This window comes from Pithys albifrons, chromosome 7 (assembly GCF_047495875.1).
Source record: "Pithys albifrons albifrons isolate INPA30051 chromosome 7, PitAlb_v1, whole genome shotgun sequence".
In the NCBI taxonomy this organism is placed as follows: Eukaryota; Metazoa; Chordata; class Aves; order Passeriformes; family Thamnophilidae; genus Pithys; species Pithys albifrons.
Genome location: NC_092464.1, coordinates 42999373 through 43022134, shown reverse-complemented (window position 1 = coordinate 43022134; position 22762 = coordinate 42999373). Strand labels below are relative to the sequence as shown.

General features: G+C 49.1%; 1 protein-coding gene across 1 annotated transcript; it reads left to right on the top strand.

Moving 5' to 3' along the window:
• The first annotated feature begins 3803 nt into the window (after positions 1 to 3803).
• GASK1A (golgi associated kinase 1A) lies at positions 3804 to 22654 on the top strand. Its single transcript, XM_071560216.1, has 5 exons — positions 3804 to 4173; positions 14656 to 15468; positions 18957 to 19079; positions 19345 to 19448; positions 20023 to 22654. Exons 1-5 carry the CDS (start codon positions 4171 to 4173, stop codon positions 20231 to 20233), a joined length of 1254 nt encoding a protein of 417 aa, XP_071416317.1. The 5' UTR covers positions 3804 to 4170; the 3' UTR covers positions 20234 to 22654.
• Positions 22655 to 22762: the final 108 nt, after the last annotated feature.

Below are 22762 nucleotides of genomic sequence, written 5' to 3'. Positions count from 1 at the left end.
AAGGCTTTCTGAGCAGCTCATTTGTAATCAGTACTTGATAGGCAGTGATTTTTCTGGGCAGGGTTTGGGTCTCAGAAATTCTTTCAAGCACATAATTATCTTGGCAGGTGTGGAAAGTCATATTCATAGCCACTCAAACCTATTACAGCCTCACACTTTCTAAAAGGAAGAGGGAAAAATACCCTTCAGCTTTACTTTCTTAGAGGCAGAATAGCTTTCTGTTCCTTGTCAGCTCTTGAAATCTGTCCCCTCTCCACTGCCTGTCTGTAGCTCCCCCAAGGGAGAAATGAATGCAGGTCCATTGGGACAGAAAGGGAAAGCAAAAATATTTTTGGAAAACAAAAGGAAATCAGCCTATTTTCATTCTTCTGAAACAGGCATTTCTTTATGAGGAAAAGCAAGTGGAAAGGCGAGTCAGTCTATGAAATGGACACAGGATTATACCAGAAGATTTTGCTAATGCCTGTGGTGCTGGCATTTTGGGGAGCACAGAGGTCCCTGTGCTGCTGTGGGTACAACAGCATCCATGGCCTTCTTTCTCTTGTTGGTTTCCTTTGTTTCTGGCTCACTTCTGCTGTTACCTCAGGGAAAGGTCTCAGCTCTCCTACTTCAAAGTACTTGTGCCTGGCTAAGCTGGATCTGCTTGGAGATATCAGCAAATTGAGCCCCCCTTGCTGCTGCCCTGTGCCCAGAACACCTTTATCCCTTTGCCTAAGTGCAAGGTGAGAAAGAGCAGACTCAGGAGAATTTTGGTGTAGGAAATCGTAGATCAGCTGGCCTGACACCCTGGTGTGAGACATGGCTGTTTTGGAGATTTGTATTTTGCTTGTAAGCTAGATGCCTCCCTGACATCTGATCCCGTCAGATCTCGGAAGATAAGCAGGGTCAGCCCCAGATTAGTACTTGGATGGGAGACCTCCTGGGAAATGCTGGGTGCTGTAGGTTCTAGTCCTGAGGACTTCACTGTCACTGTCCAAGCTCACTCGGCCGTGGCAGATGAACCTCAGGACTTAAACGGTGGGGCCAGTTCTGCGCACGCTGAGCCTCACCTGAAAAATCCACTGCACAGGCTGGAAGGGCACACCCACGTGGGGAGAGCCCTTCCCAAATCTTCGTTTGCGAAGTTTGGCCATACATACATAGATGTAGTCCCACCTCCCTGCTCTCCTTAGTCTTCCTTTGCCTACACCTCGTGGGAGTTTCTTGGAGTGGAGACCATCCTTGGCATCTGATTCAAGGACTGGCCTCAGCTAAAATCAGGGAAACAACAGGGACATCTGTGTGTAAGTAGTAGAACAGCTGTGAGAATGTGAGCAGAGGTGGTCAGGGGACAGAAAAGAAAAAAAAGAAGAAAAGCAGTTTTCTATATTCAGGTAATCACTGATTTCCCAGAATGCAGTAGCAGGGATGCTACCAGTGGGATCTAGGGCTGCACTGATGGTCTAAGGACTACCCAGCTCAGGTACAATGTAAGCATGGCCCTGTGGTTTTGGGGGATCCTCCTCTGGAAACTGGTTCATAAAACACTGGTTCTCAGGTTTTGCTGCGTTTTTAATCTCATTTTACACTGTGAATGTCAGGAATAAAATTCTCCAGGGGAAGAAGAGGGGAAATTTAATTGAAATTTCAAAATGCGAAGATTGGAGCATTTGTTTTGAGGCTTGCTGGATTTATCTTACTGGTTTGGCCACTGATCTCTTAAGTCTGCCTCCCACAGCAGCCATCCAGGCCTGTTTCTGATGTCAAATTCCTCAAATGTCAGGCGTGCATTTTGAGCAGTTATTTGTATGGAGAGGCAATCCAGAGAGACCAGCCAGAGTGCTTGGCCTGTCAGTCAAGGCTCGCAACGCCGCTGAACTGACAGGAATCATTTTGACATAAAATTGCATATAAATTGAATCATTTCAAAATTAAGAAAAGGAGATGAAAACAAACACTTCCAGAATGAGGTGCCAACAGCGAGTGATGATACAATTGGGTTCAGCCTCCGAGCCCTGCAGATCCCTCCCCCAGCACTTGGCTGCTCCCTGCCCAACAGACAAGAGCTCAGTCTGTCTTTATGCCAAGGCCAATATTAGCTTATTGCTAATTACCTCATACTACTAGTTATATCAGAAACGATATGATTCTATGATTCTATTCTAAATATTACGTTATTACCTGCCCCGAGGGACTGGACTCAAGGAGAACATTTTAGTATGTTCAATACTGCAGTGCCCAGATTGCCATCACCAATGAGGTTGGTGATGGCAGCAAAGAGGGGATGCAGGACTTGTTTTCTATACCCCTTCCTCACACCCAAGTGTGGCATGAAAGGGGGTGAAGCTGTAGCTAAAATTAGATGCACTGCTTTTGTGCGTTACCTTCATCCACTTCTTTTCTTAGCTATAGTTTTGAGAAGCAGCAGAAGGGGTAGAGAGATATACCATATGAAAGGTAAGGGTGCACTCAATGAACCAGAGGGTATGAAGGCACTGGGGCACAGGGACTAGCAGATTACACTGGGCAGAGCATTGAATTGCCATCACTCCTTACACCATCTGTGCTGCGCGACTCTGTGAAATGTCACTGCAGGACTATGCGTGGTCAGTGAGTTAGAATAGGGCTTGGGGACACAGGAGCCTCCTCCTAGGCTCTGCCACTGCCCTCCCATGCTGCCTTGGTCTAGTGACTTAGGCCAGTTTTCCTTCAGCCTCATCTTCTTGTTTTAGACCATCATATCTTCAATGTCCCTCACAATAGTCTGCACTGTGGCTTTGTCAGATTTTTTAGAAATGCAAATATCAGTAAAGAACAATGCTGATCAACCTGGTTTGTTTTACCATTTCCTAGAGGAGGTAGTTGTACAGGTCAGGGAGCTGGAAAACTCTCACCCCTGAGACAGAGGTTTTTTTCCTGTCCCCAGGCTGGGCTGGTGGGGGCTGAAGCTGGTGCAGGGCTGGAGCAGTTTGTGGCATCACCTGCCACAGTGAGGGACTGATGGGTTTTGCTTGGCCATAGCCCAGGGCTGGAAGGGGAGAATTATATGAAAACAAAAAATGCTTTGCAGCCTGGCACCTGCCTGTGTACCCTGCTTGGCCATGGAGGGCTGGTGAAACACACTGCTTTCCAAAGTAATGCCTCCAGACCCTCTTCTGAAGCCTGGGGCATTTAGGATGCACCCTACACCCAGGTGCTGGGGGAGGAGCTGCGTTGGCTGGGCACTGCAGGGCTTACTGTGCCACAGTCCTGACTGACACGTGCTGCTCCTGGGGGTGAGGGTCTTCTTCCTCTGGGCCTCCTGGGTCACCCCTCTCCTGGCTGCCTGCAGACATTGTGTGCCCAAGAAAATGGTTTTAACACATTAATGCCTTTTAGACAGGTAGGAAGTCTCCTTCCAGGATTGCATCCACTGCAGGTACTGATGTAGCACAGCTCTTTGCTGGGCGGTTACTGAAAGGCAAAGCAGTGTTAATAAAAACCTGTAAAGGGAACTTTCTGGGGCACTGGGGAGCAAGTCTGTCGTTCACGTTCCCGGCTCTGGAGCCAACATGGTCTCTGGGGCTCTGCCAGTCCCTCTGCTTGTCTGACACCTGGGTCACTTGGAATAAATGGGTTTGGGAAGAGCACATGTGCCTTTATCTTCTCCTTTACCTGTGCCTTCTGGCTCAAATTCGCTTTCGATATTAAAAAAAAAAATTAAAAAAACAGCGAGAAGGGCTTTTATTGTGAAAAAGAGACTCTTCAAATGCTCGTTCCCCTCTTCCCAGCCTCTCCACTCCCCTCCCCACAGGGAGGTGGGTCTGGGATGAGGCAGAGTTTGAAAACTGCAAGCTGAAGTTTGAAAGGTGTCCTCCCGCCCAGGGGGACCCAGAGGCACCCGCTGGCTCGTCGTGACAGGAACGCGGCAGCCCCTGCAATGCGGAGTTGGGCAGCAGGGGTTGTGGAGAGCCCGGAGGGGCACCCCTGGGTGACAGCCCCCGGACGTGATTGATGGCTTGTGGAGAGCAAGCGGGCTGATTACTTGCTGGAGAAAATTTTTTAACGCTGTTTTTAAGTTTTTATATTCTTTGTTGGTTCCTGGTGTTGTATGGAAGTGCCACAGGCGGACGGCAGCCCGCGACCGTGTGCTGTGTACCCCGCAGGCAGGAAAGCACATGAGGAGGAGCGCATTGGCTCGTTCTGCGAGACATGGTAGGATTTGGGGGTTTCCTTGCTGGTAGTGGGAAGCAATGGTGGGTCTGCTCAGGGACATCAACCCCATGGGATGAGGTGTGATGGTGTATCCTCACTGACTCCATCATAGGGACAAGGCGAGTGGGACCACTCGGAGTTTTGGGGCATGGTGAGGCAAGCAAGGCAGGGAACCACTCCAGCACGTCTGTCCTTAAAAGCATTAGGGCTGGACCATGTATATGTAAGAATGCAGTAGGGATGGACAAGCAGACTGTAAGGATGCTCCTAAAGGCAGTGCCTGGGGCTGCTGTGGCTGAAGATACTGCTGTCAGCCAGGGAGGTGATTATGCTTCCTCATCCGAAATCCACCTCTTTTAAGTGCCCAGGTGGCACTGCTTCAGGCAGGCAAAGAGCAAGGGGTGAAGGCAGTGAAGTACAGATAGACTCAGAGATTACAAAGAGCCCCTCTGTGCTTTCTGTTTGGTCCCCACAAAGCACAGTGCTCTCATCAAAAAGCTACAAACGTGGCCAATTTGAAAAGGGAAAACTTCATGTCCATCCCAAGAAATGTTGTATTTCCCCAGCATTAGAATATTTATCCACAGCTGTAGCATGGTCCAAACCTTAGGGTGATGTTTCATGTCACCTAGTTTTAGTGCTCCAGTTTGGATCATCCCTCGGCAATGTTTCCACACTCATCCAAGCAAGCACCCACCAGCTGAGCTGGGATGGCACACCCCACCTCGACCCCCTGGTACCACTGTCCTGCTGGGGACAGCAGGAGTCTCAAGCTGACAGGTTTGCACCATTAGGGGTGAGGGTCCATCTTTGCTTTGCCACCTCAGTCCTTGCAAAGCTCATGCTGGGCAAGGATTGCAAACCTGTGTGATGGATGAACTGAGGAGGCTCCTGGTGCTGCTACCAGAAACGGGTCATTTGTGTCGCTGAAATGTTTTTATGTCCTTGAGAGTGTGCTGTTGTCTTGGAGCATCTCTGGGAGCAGTGAGGCTGTGCCAGACTTCACGAGAGTTTGTGAGAGTGTGTGTGTAGGGGAGCACTGGTGGTGTCCTTTATACTTTCCATCTTACAGTTTGGTCTTTAAAGCTTCTTATTTAATGAATTTTAGCAGCAGGAAAAATAGACAAGAGAGGGGTTTGGGTCACCCATTTTGAGGCTGGAGAGAACTCTTCCCTGTCAAAGGGAAAAGCAAGACAGTCCTCCCCACACCATCTTTATGTCTGCATTAACAATTTCCTGTACGAGCCTTCACTATGAAGCCTTTCAAAGTGAGTGTAGCCTGTGCCAGGTACCTCATGTGGTTCCCCCATGTGAGAGTGGGGTATTCATTTTTGGCCAGGATTTCCATTTTGCCTTGGCAAGGAAAGGTCTGCTTCTGCAATGCTTTCTCCCTCTGGAACTCCCACATTGATTGCTTTGATTTTCTGTTATCTGGGTTTGCTCTGGGCACCTGTAGACAGGGCAGTGACAGTCAGGAGGAATAAATGCAGGCTGTGCCCTAAGCTGATACACTTCATTTGCAACAAAACTCCAAGCAAAATGCTCAAGATGACTCTTGACATCTTTCAAAATCACCAGGAGGGTGACCCCTTGCAGAAAGCCAGAGGGATGCCAGCTATGAGCTTCCCATGTGTTAATATGGAGCACACGCTTGCAGCCGGCAGCTTGTCGGATCCGGCCACTGTACATGCTCGACCTGCTGCAGCAGTGAGTGCTGGGGGATGACTGCATTAGGGAAACATCTTCTTTCTTCTGGTTTCAAAATCTGCCAGAGAGTAGTTTCCAATTGCTCTGTCATTCTCCTAGTATGAGGCACTCTAAATACGAGGGGCTGATTACACTGTATTAATCCTCTGGCGTAGATGCCCAATGCCTCAATTACCCCTTCTGTTTCCAATGCTCAGTAACTCCAGTCTGCTGCAGCTATTTGTGTTGCCCCGAGGGAAAAGCCCCTTTTCTGTGAACCCGGCCACACCAGTGCTGGTACCGTGTTTGCTCTGCTTGCTCACCCCATGGGATTTTCTGGGAGAAGAAGCAGGCTGGGGGGCAGCTGCCAGCAGGCTTTGCCCAGTACAGGGTCTACATAAGCAGAACCAGAACCAAGTGGCAAGCAGCTTTCTTGCCCTTTTTTTCTCCCTAAGATGCTGCGGCTTACATGGAGGAAAATGGGGTTGCCTTTCTGCAGCTGAGGCCAGGGCTGGTATGAACAATTCTGTTTCGAAGAAAGCCCACAGGGCTGAAAGGCCCTGCTGTCCTCCTCCTCCCTCCCCTTTGGAATCCCACGAATGCACTTTCCTGCTCTCCAGGAAGGGAAAAAGCCCTGACAGCAAGCTCAGGGAAACCCAACTGTCTGACTTGGGCAAACTCCACTGAAACCCCAACAAGGGAATCCAGTGCTGCCCTTGCCAGCCTCCTGAAGCGGGTGTTGTGAGCTCTCACTGGGAACCAAGCAAGCATTCCTGTTTCCTGGTGCTGGTCCTCCAGTTAGAACTGAAAGCTGAAAATAAGTGCATGAAAACATCCCCTCCCCAAAACACAGAAATAATCCCCAGTAAAATAAATAAAACTTAACTGAGTGCAAAAATATGAGAGAGTTTTAGCAGCTTTCCAGGTACTCATCAGCAGGATTGGTAAACTCATCATGAGCAAGAAGAAATAGAACTTGATTTTATTTTAATGTATTCCTCCCCATGATAAGTACAGCCCAGAACACATTGCAAAAGAGACATGACTTTCTAGCACTTCTGCTCTTTGCCACTGTTAAGTGTGGAGGAGCCAAAGCAGTGCAGCCCCACTGGGGTTGCTGAGCCAGAGTGGGTGAGCAGCCCAGAGGTGCAGTGAGAGAAGTTACCGGGGGGAGGAGAGTTGTGAGAAAGGGGGTCCATGGCTCCCAGAGTCTGGCTCTTACATCCCCAGGTTTGGGAGTCCCGCAGGAAGCATCAGTGTGAGCAACTGGCTGCAGCTGGAATCGAAGTCCTGAGGAGCAGGGCTGTCAATTCCTGCAGGTTGCAGGAACAAAGCATATTCTTCTTTACCAGAAGCAACCCAGGGATTTGTGTGTGGGACTTAAAAGGAAGGAGTCCAGCCTGTGGGCCACAGGCTGCCACCCTTCTCCAAAGCATCCCCTGTACAACTCGACACAAACAAAGGCAAGACTGTTCAAAATGAGCGGGGCATGAGGCGCAGATGTTGCACAAAGGCAAGCCACATCTGTTTCACCAGGGAAGGGGCCCCCTTCTTGCTGGTTCAGCAGGCAGATGGGAAAGCTGCTCTGAACACTAACAGAGCTGAGTGCAACAGGCTGGCTGGGAAACTGGGACGCAGGGAGGGGGAAAAGGGAAACCTGGCAGGATCCTGCACAGCAATGCCAGAGTGAGGAAGCAACGGCCACCCAAACCCACTGCTCTCCTTCCTTGAGGTCCCTGCCAGGATTTCTAGGTAATGCTGCTCACATGTAGGTGTGAGGTTTGGAGGAACAATCAGAGAGAGAGGAGGGAAGGTGAGGAGAGCCTCTCTTGTTCCGTGAGGTTAATAGGACAGTCTTGCACTCAGGTCTGCACAGGTCCTCGCTGTCTCCTGGGAACATGAAGTGCTGTTTCAGGTCCTCAGTGACCTGGATGATTTGGGTGCAGGTTGATGTCACTTTTAGTGGTGAAAAGTAATGGAGATGTTTGCACATGTAAATGGCTGCAGACCTGTGCGTTTCAGTGATATGTCCTGAAAGACAACCATTGATATCCTGGGAGATGTAGAAGATCCAGCTATGTGCAAGAGTCGGCTGTAAAAGCTCTGACTCTGAACTTAAACAAAAGGATGAGGCATCTGAAATCTTTTAGTTTACTTACTTTAAGCAAAATAAGTATGGAATCCTGGAGACTGTTTATTTTTATGGTGCTTTGTATTGACTTCTGGATTAAACTAGAGGGTCCTGAGCTGCACTGTACATAGCATTGGGATGAAAAGTCCCCTGTCCATCCCTGAGTATTAACTCCTTGCCAGCTGAGATTTACACAGGGGGAGTGAAAAGAATTCTAAATCTTTCCTTTTGCTCAGTGAAAATCACATGATTTATGGGTAAGGACAGTGTCATCACAGGAAAAGCAGGGCTTTAGTTCACATCAGATGCAAGACAAGGTGTGTGTCCTCTCTGGGTAGCCCCAAGTGACAGCCCTAACCTTCATTGCATCAGCTGCACCCCATGGTGTGGTGTCCTCCATCCAGGTGCTGGTCATTGCTTTCTTTAAGGTGTCCTCTGTCTTCTGCCCCTGGTCTTCATTCTTCAGAGATGTTGAACAGGACATTTAGGATGCTCAGAGCCTTGCCGTTCTTGTAGGCTGTTGCTGGGTGGGGGGTTTACAAGCCTGCATTTCTGCTGTACTTCTTTAGGTTATAATTCAACTGGGATCAATCAGTGCAATGAAAATGGCACTGTTACATACAAGTGCTGGAATTTTCTCATTATGCAGAGCACTTTCCAGCACTAGCTGAAGACTTGGTTCAAAATGGTCCTTTGGATGATGGGGTGTATGAAAGGCAGGCTGTGCTCAGCCTGTGGCTATGCAGACAAGCACCTCCGTGGTAAGGGGCTTCCAAAAACCAGAAATAGCCAGTCTGCCTGGGGAGTTTGGAAGAAGAAATAGGACATCTCACCCCTAGGAAGCAAAGAGCTCAGGGAGCTGAGACAGGGCCTGGAGCAAAGACATGCCAGAGGCTGTGGAGCTTGAGGGTTTCAAGGTTTTTATAATTTGCTGCCCCAAGGCTGTAGTGGTAACTGGGAAGAATTGTTAAGGCAACATTATTTGAGAAGGCAACATGTTGGCACCATCCCTTTTGAGTCAATGCTGAGACCAAATGGTACCAACACTGTTCATGCCTTTATACTGCTGCCAGAATGATGTCCTATGTTAGTGCAAAGCACTCTTGTCTTGCAGTTAGGCTATAAATTATCCCCTGGAGGCAGAAACTTTGCAGACTGTCCAAAATTTAGTGAAGTGTGGCATGTTTTTAAGTTTTCTCCCAGGCAATTTAACTTGGTCATTTTCTGGTTTGATTCTGGACATGCTGGTGGGAACGGTTGTGTGCCAGCTATGAGGACTTTGCTGACTCTGCAGGAAAGGACACAGCACCATGTGGTGATGTGTCACACTTCCATCTCCCCAGCCTCAGCTGACCCAGTGCCTGCTCTGACTCCCTTTCTTAGAGTTTGTAGCACTAGAGTCCCCCTTCACACTTCCTCAGTGCCTGGCTTCCCAGGTCACTTGAAGGAGCAACGTGTGGAACTGTGTCTGCAGGAGCACCTTGAGCTGACAGGCATGGCCTGCCTGCCACATCCCTGCTCTGACACTGAGCAGGGTGGCCTTCACAGGGTGGCCGAAATGCAGTGGGTCATGATCCTCCCCACTTGAAGGGCATTTTGGAGTTAAAAATCCTGCATCCCTAGTGGAAACAACCCCAGACACAGAGCTCATTGAGGTCTGCTAGGAATTGTAGCCACTTTGATAGATCATGAAGGTGACGGGCTGCCTAATCTTTGTGCCCCATGATGATATGGATGCAGGTGGGTGGTGGTGAGATCCAGAGCTGTACCTGTGTGCTGCGGGAACACAGCAGACTTACTATCCTGGGCAGCCACTCTGATTCAGAGCTCCCTTTGGGACTGGCAATCATCATTTAATAGTAGTCTTCAGTAAATTCCCACTCTGTGAGCCATCTATCTTCCCTGAGCAGGATAATATAGGAAGGCACTTAGGCATTTGAATGATGAGCGATGGATGCTGCTGAAGATTTCCTTCTCCTCAGACTGAGCTCTGAGTCACTCTGGGTGTGGAGGGGCTTTGTCTCCTTCCATGTCCTCAGCACCATTATGGTGAGCTTAGCCCATGTGCCACATGCCATGCCCTTAACCAAAACACCTCCTGCACAATACAAAAAAGAAGAGGCTGCTCACCTCCCAGATCTGATTGACATGCTTGGTCTCTCCAAAGCCCCAGGAGCTTCTGTGGGCACCAAGTGTGGGTGCAAGGCTCTGGAGACGTTCCCAGAGGTGGGGGGCAGCCAAAGGAGGTTTCCCACTTGTTTTCAAGCAGTCTTTGTTAGGATTGGTCACGGCAGGCTGCACCTCCTGCTGCCCAGGCGGTTTTGCGGTTCATTGGGCGGGCAGCGAGCATGGTGGTGGGAGAGTGAGGGTAAGCACAGCTCTGTGTGCTGCACCCCCTGTGCAAAGTACGCCCCGCTCAGTGTCCATCCAGATAAATGCATATACCTGCTTTTAACCTGCTCATCAGCAGGTTGCCTTTGGCAAAGCCCTCTGAGCTTGGTAGCCTAGGGCAGGCAGGTGGCCAAGAGGGACCATGGCCATGGCTGAGCCATCCTGGCTCTCTTAGGCACCTCTTTGCGACAGTGGGATTTACTGCTGGAGAGGTCTGGCAGTGCCAGTGCAGGGGCAGGAGTAATCTTTTGAGAGCCAGAGGTAAGCAGGGATTTATTCCATTTTCAACAGCCACGTATTTCTTTGGCATCTCTCTCGTCTCAGGGCTGTTTCTTACATTCTTGGATAATGAAATTTGGGGGTTGTTTTTCTTTTCTTTCAAACTCGACAAAGCCAATTTGATGCACTTTGAAAAGAAATTGAAAACAGGCTTCTCTGCTTCAAATTCTGCCAAGGTTCAAGTATCCTGGGAATACAATGTCAAGGATAACCCCTCCCCCTCGCAACCACACTTAGGAAGTTTTATCTCCAAGCATTGAAGCTGCACAGCTCTCCACTGTGCCTTCAGAGCCCGGGCTGTGCTGTATGGCCCTCTGATGAGTGAGGGTATACATTACTTACTTACTGGTATTCTGGAACAAGCAGTACCTCTCTTAAGCCTTTTTATGGGTTTTGCCTGCTGGGAAAAGAACCTAATTTCTGGCGAAAACATGCTGTACTGTCAGTATGTCAGCCTGGCAAAGCAGAGCTGTACGTATGGTTTGCATTTTGGGCTGAATTGAAGCCATAGCTTGAACTGCGGCATTTTTTTACAGCATGAGCTCAGAGAAGGCCTCTTTGGAAAAGTATTTACCTAGGCCTTGTAAATATAGTATTATTTCTGCAGTGTTTTATTACCTGGGTTATTATCAACTGCCAGAAATAACACAGAGACTGTACTTGCACTTTCTTTCTTTCTTTTTGTTGTTGATGTGGCAGGGAAACCGTGAGTGGCTCTGCAGGAAGGGAGCCTGTGCTGGCCCTTGCCCAGCTTCACAGCCCAGAATTTCAAGCTTGGGGTGGGAAAGTAATGAAGCTCAAACTTGTGGTGCCCAAACCCAAGCTCACTGACAGGGAAGACAAAGTGGGTTTGGACAAGAACAGTTCCTTAACCACTTGGACTGTAAAGTGATTTGACATTAAATACCCGGCAATCATTGCCATCCATTTGGCATCCTCTGTTCTTCAGCTGTGGGTTAAAAAAGATTTTTCCTGCAGTATTTTAAAGGTTCTGCAAATGAGTCCCACATACATCCTTCCGGGATACTGGGATTTTTGGCAGCCAGGCTTTTTGTGTACCCAGGGACAGTGTAAGCAACCAAATTATTGGCTGAATAACAAAAAAAAATCAACCTGAAAATCCTCCATGCAGATGAAGAGTGTTATGAAGGATTTGGGTGACAGCAGGATGAGCCATGTCTCTCCACAGGGGTAGGACAGGGGAGTTGCTGGAAAAAGTTAGCCAGGGAAACAGATTGATAAGGGACTTGGATGGATGAAGATGGGAATATTGAGATTTACAGTCAATCCTGTCCTTCAGGTTTAATAAGATAGATGTTATTGAATATCGATGTTATTGCAGTTAATTTGGCATACTTTGAGGCCAGAGGGACAGATTGTGAGGCATTTATAGTGATGACTCCCAAGTAGTATGGAAATCAGAATACCAGGATCTGCCCTTTTTATGCCACAGTGTTATTTTGCTGTGGTCAGACTATGATATAGACATTACACCTCCCCTAAACTCTATCTCAGAATGCTGGACTTGGATATGGATCACAACCAGCCTCTTGACATAAGTCCTGCTGTCTCTCTGGGGCACCTGGGGCTGTTCCTGCTCATTCCCTCCCCAGAGAGGCACCTAAGACAATGATTTAACCATGTAGTGTCATGCCTGGGACAGTTAATGCCAAGCCTTGAATAACCCTGCCTGTGATCTAGGACAGGACATCCTTCACCCTGGACTAGGTCCTTTTCACTCTGGGGAGAGATAAAACAGAGGGTCCCATGGCAGGCCCCGATGTCCTATACCAGACAGCCCCAGCTCCCAGCAGAGGCTGGTGTAAGCCATACCTGAGCAAAGAATTCAGCCCAGCAAATATATTTTGCTGCACTACATTGTATTTCTGGGAGAGAAGCGATTAAACGAGAGCTATACAGCTGAATCACTCCAAGTGCACCATCAATAGCTCTTGTAAGCTTCATTAAATCTGCTCAGTTCTTGAAAGGGAGACATTAAAGGAACACCACTATGGCTGAGGGCAGCAAGTTGGTGGCTCCTCTTACCCACCTTGGCTGATGTTGTGTCTTTGCAAGGGATGTGGCTCCTCACCATGGGGCTGTTGAAACAGCCTGCCCATGGTGAGGGCATGAAACCTGATGGATTTTAAGATAGTGCTGGATCAGCTTATGAAGGGGCTCATGCACTGGGTTGCCTGGGCAGCTGTTCTTGGGGCTGGAGTTGTGCTGGTGGTGGGTCCCTGTGATCAGTGTGAGCCTGCGGTCCTAAAAGCCCTGTGGCTGGAAATGCTTCTGCTTGCCCAGCTGCTTTCTGGCTCTCACCTCCCTGACTTTTTAGATCTCTTTTTTTTTTCCAAGCTTTTACTTTTATAAACAGTCTCTTATCCCTTCTTTGGCCATATATTGTCCCACTGTGTCTGCCATAGATATATTTGTGTTTCCAAAATAAATAATTGCAAAAAAATGTATCCACTTGACCATTGCCTTGACTCTCAATCTGAGTTTGGGCCACTTGGAAATGCCTGTTGAAAGTAGAGAAATGTTGCCAAATGTGCTTTTTATGGCTCCAGCCTCCAGAAGTGTATTAGACTGCCCAAACCTGTGTGAATTAGATATGGGTGAAGTGTGGCCCAGGACTGGCTTGGAGATGTCCCAGTGCTGGCCCTTCACTGCCCTCCATGTCAGCCCAAAAGGAAATGTGCTGTACTCAGGGCAACCCTGGCACCATATGCATGGGATTGCTTTAGGCCAAAGGGGAGATACGAACTCAGCAATAGAGGGAAACTTGTTGGCTTGTAACTGCTTTTCCAGCCTATGTATTTTTTTAGGTTGTTTCAAAGTAGAAAGTATGACTAAAAGGTAAAAAAAGAAAAGCTGCATATATAAAGATACACAGAAAAAAATGGTTAGTACCTGTTTAAAGGCAGTTCCTTAGTGCTGGGAATCAGAAGACTCTAGGTTTCACATATAGCATAGATTGTATCATAGACTCTTAGAATGGTTTGGATTGAAAGAGATCGCAAATATTTAGTTCCAACCCCTCTGTCACTGGTTGCTCTGAGTTCCATCCAGCCTGGCCTCGAACATTGCCAGGGATGGGGCATCTGCAGCTTCTCTGGGCAAGCTGTTCCAGTGCCTCACCAGCCTCACAGTAAAGAATTTTTTCTTAATATCTAATCTGAACCTAGTCTTAGTCTAAAGCCATTCCCCCTTGCTCTATCGCTCCATGCCATTACAAAAAGTCCCTCTCCAGCTCTCCTGTAGCCCCTTTTAGATACAAAAAAGTGCTATGAGGTCTCCCCAGAGCCTTCTCTTCTCCATACTGAAAAACTCCAACTCTCTCACCTTGTGTCCACACAAGAGGTGCTTCAGCCCTTCAGCAGTTTGCATCCTTTTTCAAAACAGAGTCAGGCATAGGTCCCAGGTGGCACTCAGAGCTGCTTTAGCTGGATGCAGTGATGGGCTGAGCTCCAGAGGCCCTGTCTCAGCATGCATTGACATGTCCTGCAAACAAGGGTGTGGGGGTCCAGGTTACTGTTTCAGTGTGCAGCCAGCATAGGAATCAGTGAGGTCTGTAGTAAGGTCTGAAGAATAAAAACTTCTTAGGAACTGGAAAGTGTTCATATCCAGACAGGATTTTGCTCTGGTTTGTTCTTTATGGTTTTCTTTTCTTGCATCTTTAAAGCAAAATATTTGACTGTGAAGAATTCATTGCCCTTAAGGTGATCCTGTACATCAGTGCTGCAGACATGCCAACCCCTTGGAGGGGTCAGCCCTTGCTCTGACTTGCTTTTGAAGGGACTGCAGATAATTTCTGGCAAAAGTCATGGCATCAGCCATAGCCCTCCTGCTACAGTGCCATGGAGGCAGCGAGTGCTTTTGGAACACCTTTCCCAGGAACACAAGCAGTGGGGCTGCTTCTCCAAAGCAAACCCTGTTGAGGACTCTGCCTGGAGTAACCACTCCAGTATCACTCTGTCTTTCTCTCCCCACAGGCCCAGCGGCAGTGGCGAAGGATGGGGATGAAGCTCTCAACCCCAGTGGCCACCGGGGTGCTGCTGGCTCTGGCCCTGCTGGCCATCACCCACCTGCCCCCACCACCAGACCACTCCCCTCTCCCACTGCCAGTGACGTCCTCTCCAGGTCACCTGTGGGACCTGGCCAACCCGCTAGCTGGAGGACAAGCCCGCAGAGAAAGGCTCCCTGTCCCTCTCACTCGCTTGCAGCGGGGCCAGTCCCCTGGCCAGGGCAGGAGGCAGCGGCGGAGTGTGGAGAGAGAAACTCCCCCATGGCTCTCTGATGATGACCTCCAGAAGATGCAGCTGCTGGCCAGTGGGAAGGTGGTCTCCAAAACCCGCATCCCTGCCCATGGGCAAGTCATGCGAGTGGGGCTGCAGGCCATGGGGGATGCCAAGGGGGATGTCTTGCCAGCCAGTCCAGAGAGGGACTGCCAGGATGGGAACTGTGGGCTCATCAAGCGCTCTGGGGACCTCTACGAGGTGCTGGCCTTCCACCTGGACAGGGTGCTGGGGTTGAACCGCAGCCTGCCCGCCGTGGCCCGGCGATTCAGCAGCCACCTCCTGCCCTACAGCTACACCGACGGCTCCCTGCGCCCCATCATCTGGTGGGCTCCGGACCTCCAGCATCTGGAGGATGCTAACAACGACCAGAACTCCTGTGCCCTGGGATGGCTGCAGTACCAGGAGATGCTACGATCCCACAGACCATGGGTGGCAGGGGATAACCTCTGCTCCAGAATCCCACACAGCGAGTGGAGCCGCTTGGCTCTCTTTGACTTTCTTCTCCAGGTAGGGCTGGGGCAATGAAGACCACCTGTCCCACCAGTTGTGACACCCAGGTCCCCTACACCTGAGCCTTTATGATCTGACCATGGACTTCTTCTCCTCTCTGGGGTCACACAGGATGTGGTTTCATGGGATATGCTTTTACTCATCAGCTAATAGGAAGCAGCAGAGCTTTGTGCAGAGGCACTTTGGCCTGGGACTTGCAGGGGAAACACAGGCAGGTTACGGACGTGATGAGTCCGCTCTCATGTCGGGGAGCTTTCTGCCATTGTGGCTTCATTGGCTTCACTTTGTGCAGACGCCGGCAGTGGCCTGGGGCATCCCTAGGGACAAGCAGCATGTTCTGCGTCACCCCTATAAGATCCAACTCCGGGGATGTGCTGCTGGCAGTAGAAATGAGGAGCCCTGCCCCTTTGTATGGCACTGCTTTCCTCCTCCTCTACTTAATCTCCTGTCTGGAAAATCATACCCTGCTGCTATGAGGGATTACAACAGCGTCCCAGAGAGTTATCAGTTCTTGGAGGGCAGCTATTTTTCTATGAATAAAAAAGGCCTGCTAGGCACCTTGGGACTGGAGCTTTGGTTATCAGACAAGAGGAAACTGCCTGAAAAGGCAAGTATTAAAGTAAAAAAAGCAGGAATTGAAGAAAGAAAAACCCCACAAGCTAAATGTGTTCTCATTTTTTTGTTTTTGTTTTTTTTGTTTTGTTTTGCAAATCCTTGGCATTAATCTTTATAACCTCAAACTAGGACTGTCAGAGGCAGAACAGCCCTGGCTGGGCTTGTAAATATTTTAGCTGAAACAGCCAGAGAAATGAGAAGATTAACCAACCTCCTGCCCTTCCCCAGGCCAAAATGCCGCTGAGTGCAGTGGAAAGGCCAAGTCTCCAGGAGAAAATATCTGGTTCTAAGGAGAGTTTTCCTTGAAGGGCTAGAGCAGTACAATGATAAATCCAAGCTTTTCCTCAATAATTCCAATGGGATGCAGAAAAGTCATGTAAAGATAAAGAGTCTGTAGGATACTGTAGAAATGAAATAGCATCTTTCAGGAATGGCTTTGCGTCTCACAGCCCTTGCTGGGGAAGGAGAAGCTGTGAGATTTGAGTCCTGTTGTACGCTGGCATTAGAATCTTGGTAGTTTTCTTCAATTACCCTTAAAATTGGGCTTTTTCTGTATTGATTTCTCCTGGTGTTTGCTGTAAGGAAACCCCCCTCTACATGCAAAGTTTTACTGGGGGCAAAATGCCGAGTCTGAGTGAAAGGGGGTAGCTGCTGATGGCTTTGTCCTGTACTTTAAGGAGGGCCAAAATCACGAAATCTTCTCTGAAACCCTGCAACCACATCCTTTCCCTGGAGCACCTCCTGCCCAGCTAGGGGGAAAGCAAGGAAATTTTTCCTAGAGAAACCATCCCAGGCTGAATCATGACTGGAAAGGCTTACTGGACCCAAGGGGTTGCCCTGGGGTGGCCATAGGACCAAAGAAGGACTGAAGATGAGCTTCTCACAGGGTTTGAGCTTAGATAGGAGTATGTGTGGCTCATGTACTTGTGTTCTAACAATAAGACCTAATGTCCCATGCATTCAAGCCATTTACTCTTTGGCAAGAAGAAATTAATAGAAACAATCAGGAGAGGGCCAGGGGAAGAGAAGCTTTGTCAGCATGTCAGTAGCACTCTCAGCATCTTCACAGCCATCTGGTCCCTCTCCTGGGGCTCCCCTTGGACTCCAGGTCCACCTCCACCTCACACCTCTGCATATCCAGCACCAATCCACCTTGGTTTCACAGGTGCTCGTGGGCGGGTCATTGGAGCTCTGAGCCAATTTAATGTCTCTGTGAGTCATCTCAGGTAGTTTTCACCTTCTGTGCAGCCTAGAAGACAACACAGCAGGCGAGAGAAACTGGCGTATGGAGATGTGTGGAGGCAATTTAATATTTTCTTCATTTTCAATGTGTTTTGCATCAAGATTCTCAAGCACTTTTCACTGGAGCACCCCTCAGTGGAGAAATGCTGACCCAAGTGTTTCACTAAACCTAGGAAACAGAAAAGTTTGTTAAGGGGCTCCAGCGTGGGACTAATCCTGCTTCTCAAAGGGTTACAAATATACTGGCCATGGAAATCACAGTTTGCATTTCCTGCAGCATCTTCTGCAGTGCTTGGTTGATGTTTGGGTTCAGACTGAGCTTTCTCTCAAAGCACAGCCTTGATAAATGGTGCTCATTATCAGGGTGAAGGGAATAGACAGCCACTGTGGGTCACTTGGTTTCTGTCTAATCACCACCTGTAGATCACTCCAGGTTTACCTGAGACCTCTCGGGTCTTACCTTACTCCAGCCCTCCTGGTAGCTCCAGGAGCCTCTCTGCACCCCAAGCCCTGCCTCCTGGGTCAGCACCAGCAACACCAAGCAAGTGAATGAGTTGGACACTTTCATGCTTCAATGAGAAAATATATTTATATATTTTTGATTGATATTTAAAGAAGTATTGCAAACAGGCCTCCAGAGCTGGAGGTCGCGAGCCAGCTCCCCTTCATGGTTGTGGCAACCTGCAGCCATGGGGAGGGCTGTTGGCAGCCAACAAGACCCTGCCTGCCCACAAACCACCACAGAGGATGCAGCAGCTGCTTCTCACAAAGCTGAGGAAGCTTCATGAATACCAAAGCAGAGTTACTGAAACATGGTCTGACAGAGATTTATGTCTTTTAAAAGTCCCTCATTCCTCTGAGGGTGTGGTTGAAACACTGAGAGTTGCCAAGCAGCAATGGGGTTTCTGTAGGGAACTGGGGTGGGAAGCAGGTTTGACAGCCTTGACAACATAGATCCTTAGCAGCACCTGCAAATAATTAGACAGAATCATAGCTAAAACATGTCAGTGTGGCCCAGCTTAAATGTCAGGCATCCTCTGTGAACGCCGGATCGCTTTTTCCCTTGCCAGTACTTTTCCATTCATCTTTCCATTGATAGCTTCTCAGGTTACCATAGGGATGGATGAAAGGGTGTATATGTCACAGGAGCCAGGTGAAACCATCATCCAGAATGCCAAGACTCAGAAAAAATTTATCTTTTTGAGGATTCAAACTCTAGGTTTCCTTGGGTTCTTTTCCTGGTTTGTTTGTTTGTTTGTTGTTGTTGTTTTTTTTTATGTTTGTGGCCGTGTAAGTCTTCCCTTGGTTTCAGCTGGAAGCAGGCCCTATTCACTCTGTGCAAATACAGAGTATGGAGCTACCAGGCACAGAACATAGCTGAACTCCATCAGGAAAGCCTGTCACCATCATCTTTGCCATCACTTTCAAGCCAAGAGAGCTTTGCAAGCCACCTCAGCTTCTTCTTGCTCCCCTTCATCTCACTTGCTCCCTGGTGTATGCATCATTCCCATTTCATGTTTACAAAGGATCCCTAAAAATTTTTTATTTTCTTCTGAGCAGAAAAGTTCACAGCAGGACCTACCCACCCTGAGCTTGTCACTGCTAACGTGCCCAAATGTCTCCTGCAGGTTCATGACCGTCTGGACCGCTACTGCTGTGGTTTTCAGCCTGATCCCTCTGAGCCCTGCGTAGAGGAGATGCTCCATGAGAAGTGCCGGAACCCAGCAGAGTTGGTCCTGGTCCACATCCTGGTATGTCCCCCTGCTCTCCAGGGCCTGCTCTGGAGCTAAGATGAAGGTGCCCGAGAGGCACTTGCAGGGGAGAGGTGGTAGCAAACGGAACGCAGGTTCCATGGTGATGCTGGATCCATGGTAGGAGGTGTGGCCAGCAGGGAGGGACCTGGACTTTGGCATCTGGTGTCTCCTAGGATTTCTCACTGCATTAAACAGGAGCCTACAGCTGCAAACTGGTGCCTCTCTGCAGTGAGTGAACTTCTCCTTCCCATCCTGCTGGCAGGTCCGGAGGAGTGCACCATCCCGCCTGGTGTTCATCGACAATGCAGGCAAGCCACAGCACCCTGAGGAGAAGCTCAACTTCAGGCTCCTGCAAGGCATAGACAGGTAGGAATGTGCACCTTGCCATGGGGGCAAGCCTTGGGTGAGGGCTGGGCTGGCACATGCAGGGTGACCAGCAGTCCTGCGTGCACACCTTCTTGCTGTTCCTGTCCTCACTGGCTGGGGCGCCCCCGTGAAGCAGTGTAACCTCCCACCCGGAAAAGGGTGGGCTCACAAAAACATCCCCATGTGTCCTTGCTGTGAAACTGGCTCTTTATTCTGCTCTGGCTGACTGATGGAAGCCTCCAGTGCCTATTTTCCCTCTTTAATTGGCAGTTGCACAAAAATAATGAATAATCAGGTATTTCAGCATTTCTTGCATTGTTGCCCATGAGGCATTTTGGCCTGCTATAGGCCTCTCAATTTGGAATTTGTTCCATCTCTTCCCGATGGAGCTATCCTCCATGCTCACCATGGGCAGAGTTTCAAGCAGGAGGTTCCTCATCCTGTGTTCCTCTGGGTGGACATGCATTTCTTCCTGAAGCACCTTTGCTTGAGTTCCCTGCTGCTCCTCTTCTCTCTGCTTAGACTTCCCTGGATAACCCCTTCACTCCCTGTCTCTTCTGCTCCTCCTCTGCAGCTTTCCAGCGGCGGCAGTTGCCACACTGCGGTCCGGCAGGTTGCAGAGCCTGCTGCTGGAGTCACTGCGCGTGGACCAGCAGCTCTGGGAGAGCCAGGGTGGCACCAAGAGCCTGCGGGCCCTGCTGCAGACCATTGACAGGCGGGCACAGATCCTGCTCCGCTACATCCAAGACCACAGCCTGACACTGTTTGAGGACTCACCATGCTGAACTGCCTTCTGGCCAGCACGGAGTGCCTGCCTGGCAAATCCCAACAGCGATGGATGTACCTCATGCCCTTGGCATGGGTGAGATGAGACTGTACTGGTGCTTGGCTCTCCACAAGGTGTTTCCCCCCACTTTGTAGAATGCTCTGGAGAAGCAGATGGGATCACCAGGAGTAGGAAAAGGGAGGAGGAGATGTCTCCTGAGACAACCCACAACTGCTTGAGAAAGGCAATGGTCATCAAGTCGTGGTCTCAGCATTTTCAAAGGAGGGGCACATCATGAAACTTTTGGGTGCCTTCACACACATACACACACACAAACATACACATACAGCAGCTATGAAAACTGGAGGCTTGGACAGTTGAACAGCCTATATGGACCATGAGAAGGGTTAAAAAGCAGTGGAAGAAGTCACTGACAGCTTTTCCATGGCTTATACTGGACTTTTTGATGCTGCTTTCACTGTTTCCAAAACATCCCAAGCAGTTGAGAACTTTCTAAGTGGATTAAGCAGGGACAAGATGCTAGAGCTGAGCTCTGTCTGGTAATCCCCTGGAGGAGATGATGTGTGCTTGGGAACAAGTGTAAGCCACTGCCTGAAGCCAGGGCTTGGCAGGACCCTGGACCACAGGAGCACAGGGCAGCAGCTGCCCTCACATAGCCCATGGTACTATCCCTGGCAAGCACCATGTGCCATGTACTGTGTGCCATGTGCCATATGCCACATGCCTTGTGCTGTGTGCCATGTGCTGTGTGCCTTGTGCCACGTGCCTTGTGCCTTGTGCCGTGTGCCGTGTGCCATGCGTCAGCAGGCCTGGGCTTCTGCCAAGGTGCATTCTCGATTTGAAGATTTAACTCTCTCCCTCACTCTTTCCCTTTGCTGTCAGGGGATTAAGAGGCAAAACCACCATGCTTGTGTAAAGTGCTCCTGGCTGCTCTCTTGGGCACAGCTGTGCGAAACTCTTTCCAAGGCTTGCAGAAATATGTCTTAACAAAAATACCAGGCTATTTCAGCAGAAGGCAATCAAGTGCAAAATGGTTTCTGAGCATGCTGGCACCTCCGGCAGAGCCCATGCTGCTTCTGTCATCCCTTAGGCTCTTGCCCAGCAGCCTACTGTGATGAGGCACAGCAGCATGCCAGCCAGGCAGGTCCTCAAGTGTCAGGGCTGAGAGATAATCCAAAAGCAAAAGGAACAGGAGGAAAAAAGACACAGGGATGGGCTCTATCACTCCCCACACTGTGCTGCCCAGCTGAGGCACGCAACTCAATGTTTGCTCTCCAGGAGCTGCCAGTTCCTGGCCTGTGGGCTGAAGGTTTGCCACTGGGACAAGGCTTCTTCAAAGGGCCTCAGGGAGTAGCCCTCCATTTTTTCAGTGCTACTGGTGGAAATTCTATGCTTAAGGAACTCCAAATAACTTGTGCCATTGGAAAGCCTCAGTGAGCCTGGCGTAGGCACCCACACAGTGCTGCTTTTCCACTGCCACAGCTTTGGAGAACACGGCCACTCATGCAGCGGGGGAAGAGAAGACAGGTATTGATGCCTTCCCTGCTCCATCCCTCTTAACATTGTGTCAGTTTGAGAGCCTGCAAGGGGGATCTTTAACATCCATTCTGATAAGCACAAGCAATTACCTTTTCCCCTCTTTTTCGTCTTGCTGAAAGGAAGATGAAGCAAGGCGTGGGTGACATGAATCAACAAGCATGAGTGCTCCCAGGAAGCGTCAGCTCTCAGTGCTGCAGGCTCACCAGCACCCCAAGTGCCATCAGCATCTTCCTGGAGTCCTGCCCTCCAATAAGCCTGGGAAAGCCTTTTCCCAGCACTCTCTCAACCCCGTAAGTTATCATGCTATTTGCTGCACCATGGCGTTGGGTGACTGTCACAGAAGCCCTGCTAAAGCCTGAATTGTAGGGATTTATTACTGGTAGGTGAGCTTAGCATACAAGCATGGAGGAGATCAAAATAGCTCATCCTGACTCCTATGAAAAGCCAAGCCCAGGCATGACTGTATGTGTAAAAGATACTAAATGAAACATAATTAAATAAAATAAAAATACACTGTGAAAAGCTGTGAGGTAACAAGAGTGTTAGTTAGGATGTGCAGCATCAGTCATAGTCTTGTTTTTTTCTCATTAAAATGAGAAATTTCATTAAAGGTTTTCATCCCATGTAAGCCAAGTTCTCCACAAGAATCAAGATGCAGGTGGGGCTCTGTGCAGTGGCCAAAGCTGTGGACTTTGCTGTGCAGGAACAGCAGCTTTTGCCTTGCCTCTGGTTGCATTTGCTCAGCCTGAACATTGCACAAGGTGGTGGGGATTTATCTAGGGTTTTTTTGGTATTTCCTTCATTGTAATGTGAGTTTGCTAAACACATATGGGTACATCTGTAAGCAGTTATGCATGTGAATAAAAATCACTCATAATTTAACAAAGAGATAAATGGATAAATGAGAGAAGCAAAAGCCATGATCATGCTGAGACTGATCATTAATCTTTTTTAATTAGTCATTTTTTCCATGGTCTTGTCTATGAAA

What these genes read in the sequence shown, in the direction of transcription:
- GASK1A (XM_071560216.1), top strand. An exon ending in TCTTTGACTTTCTTCTCCAG is followed by an intron (nt 15,469 to 18,956) that starts GTAGGGCTGGGG and finishes TGTCTCCTGCAG; the next exon opens with GTTCATGACCGTCTGGACCG. An exon ending in TGGTCCTGGTCCACATCCTG is followed by an intron (nt 19,080 to 19,344) that starts GTATGTCCCCCT and finishes TCCTGCTGGCAG; the next exon opens with GTCCGGAGGAGTGCACCATC.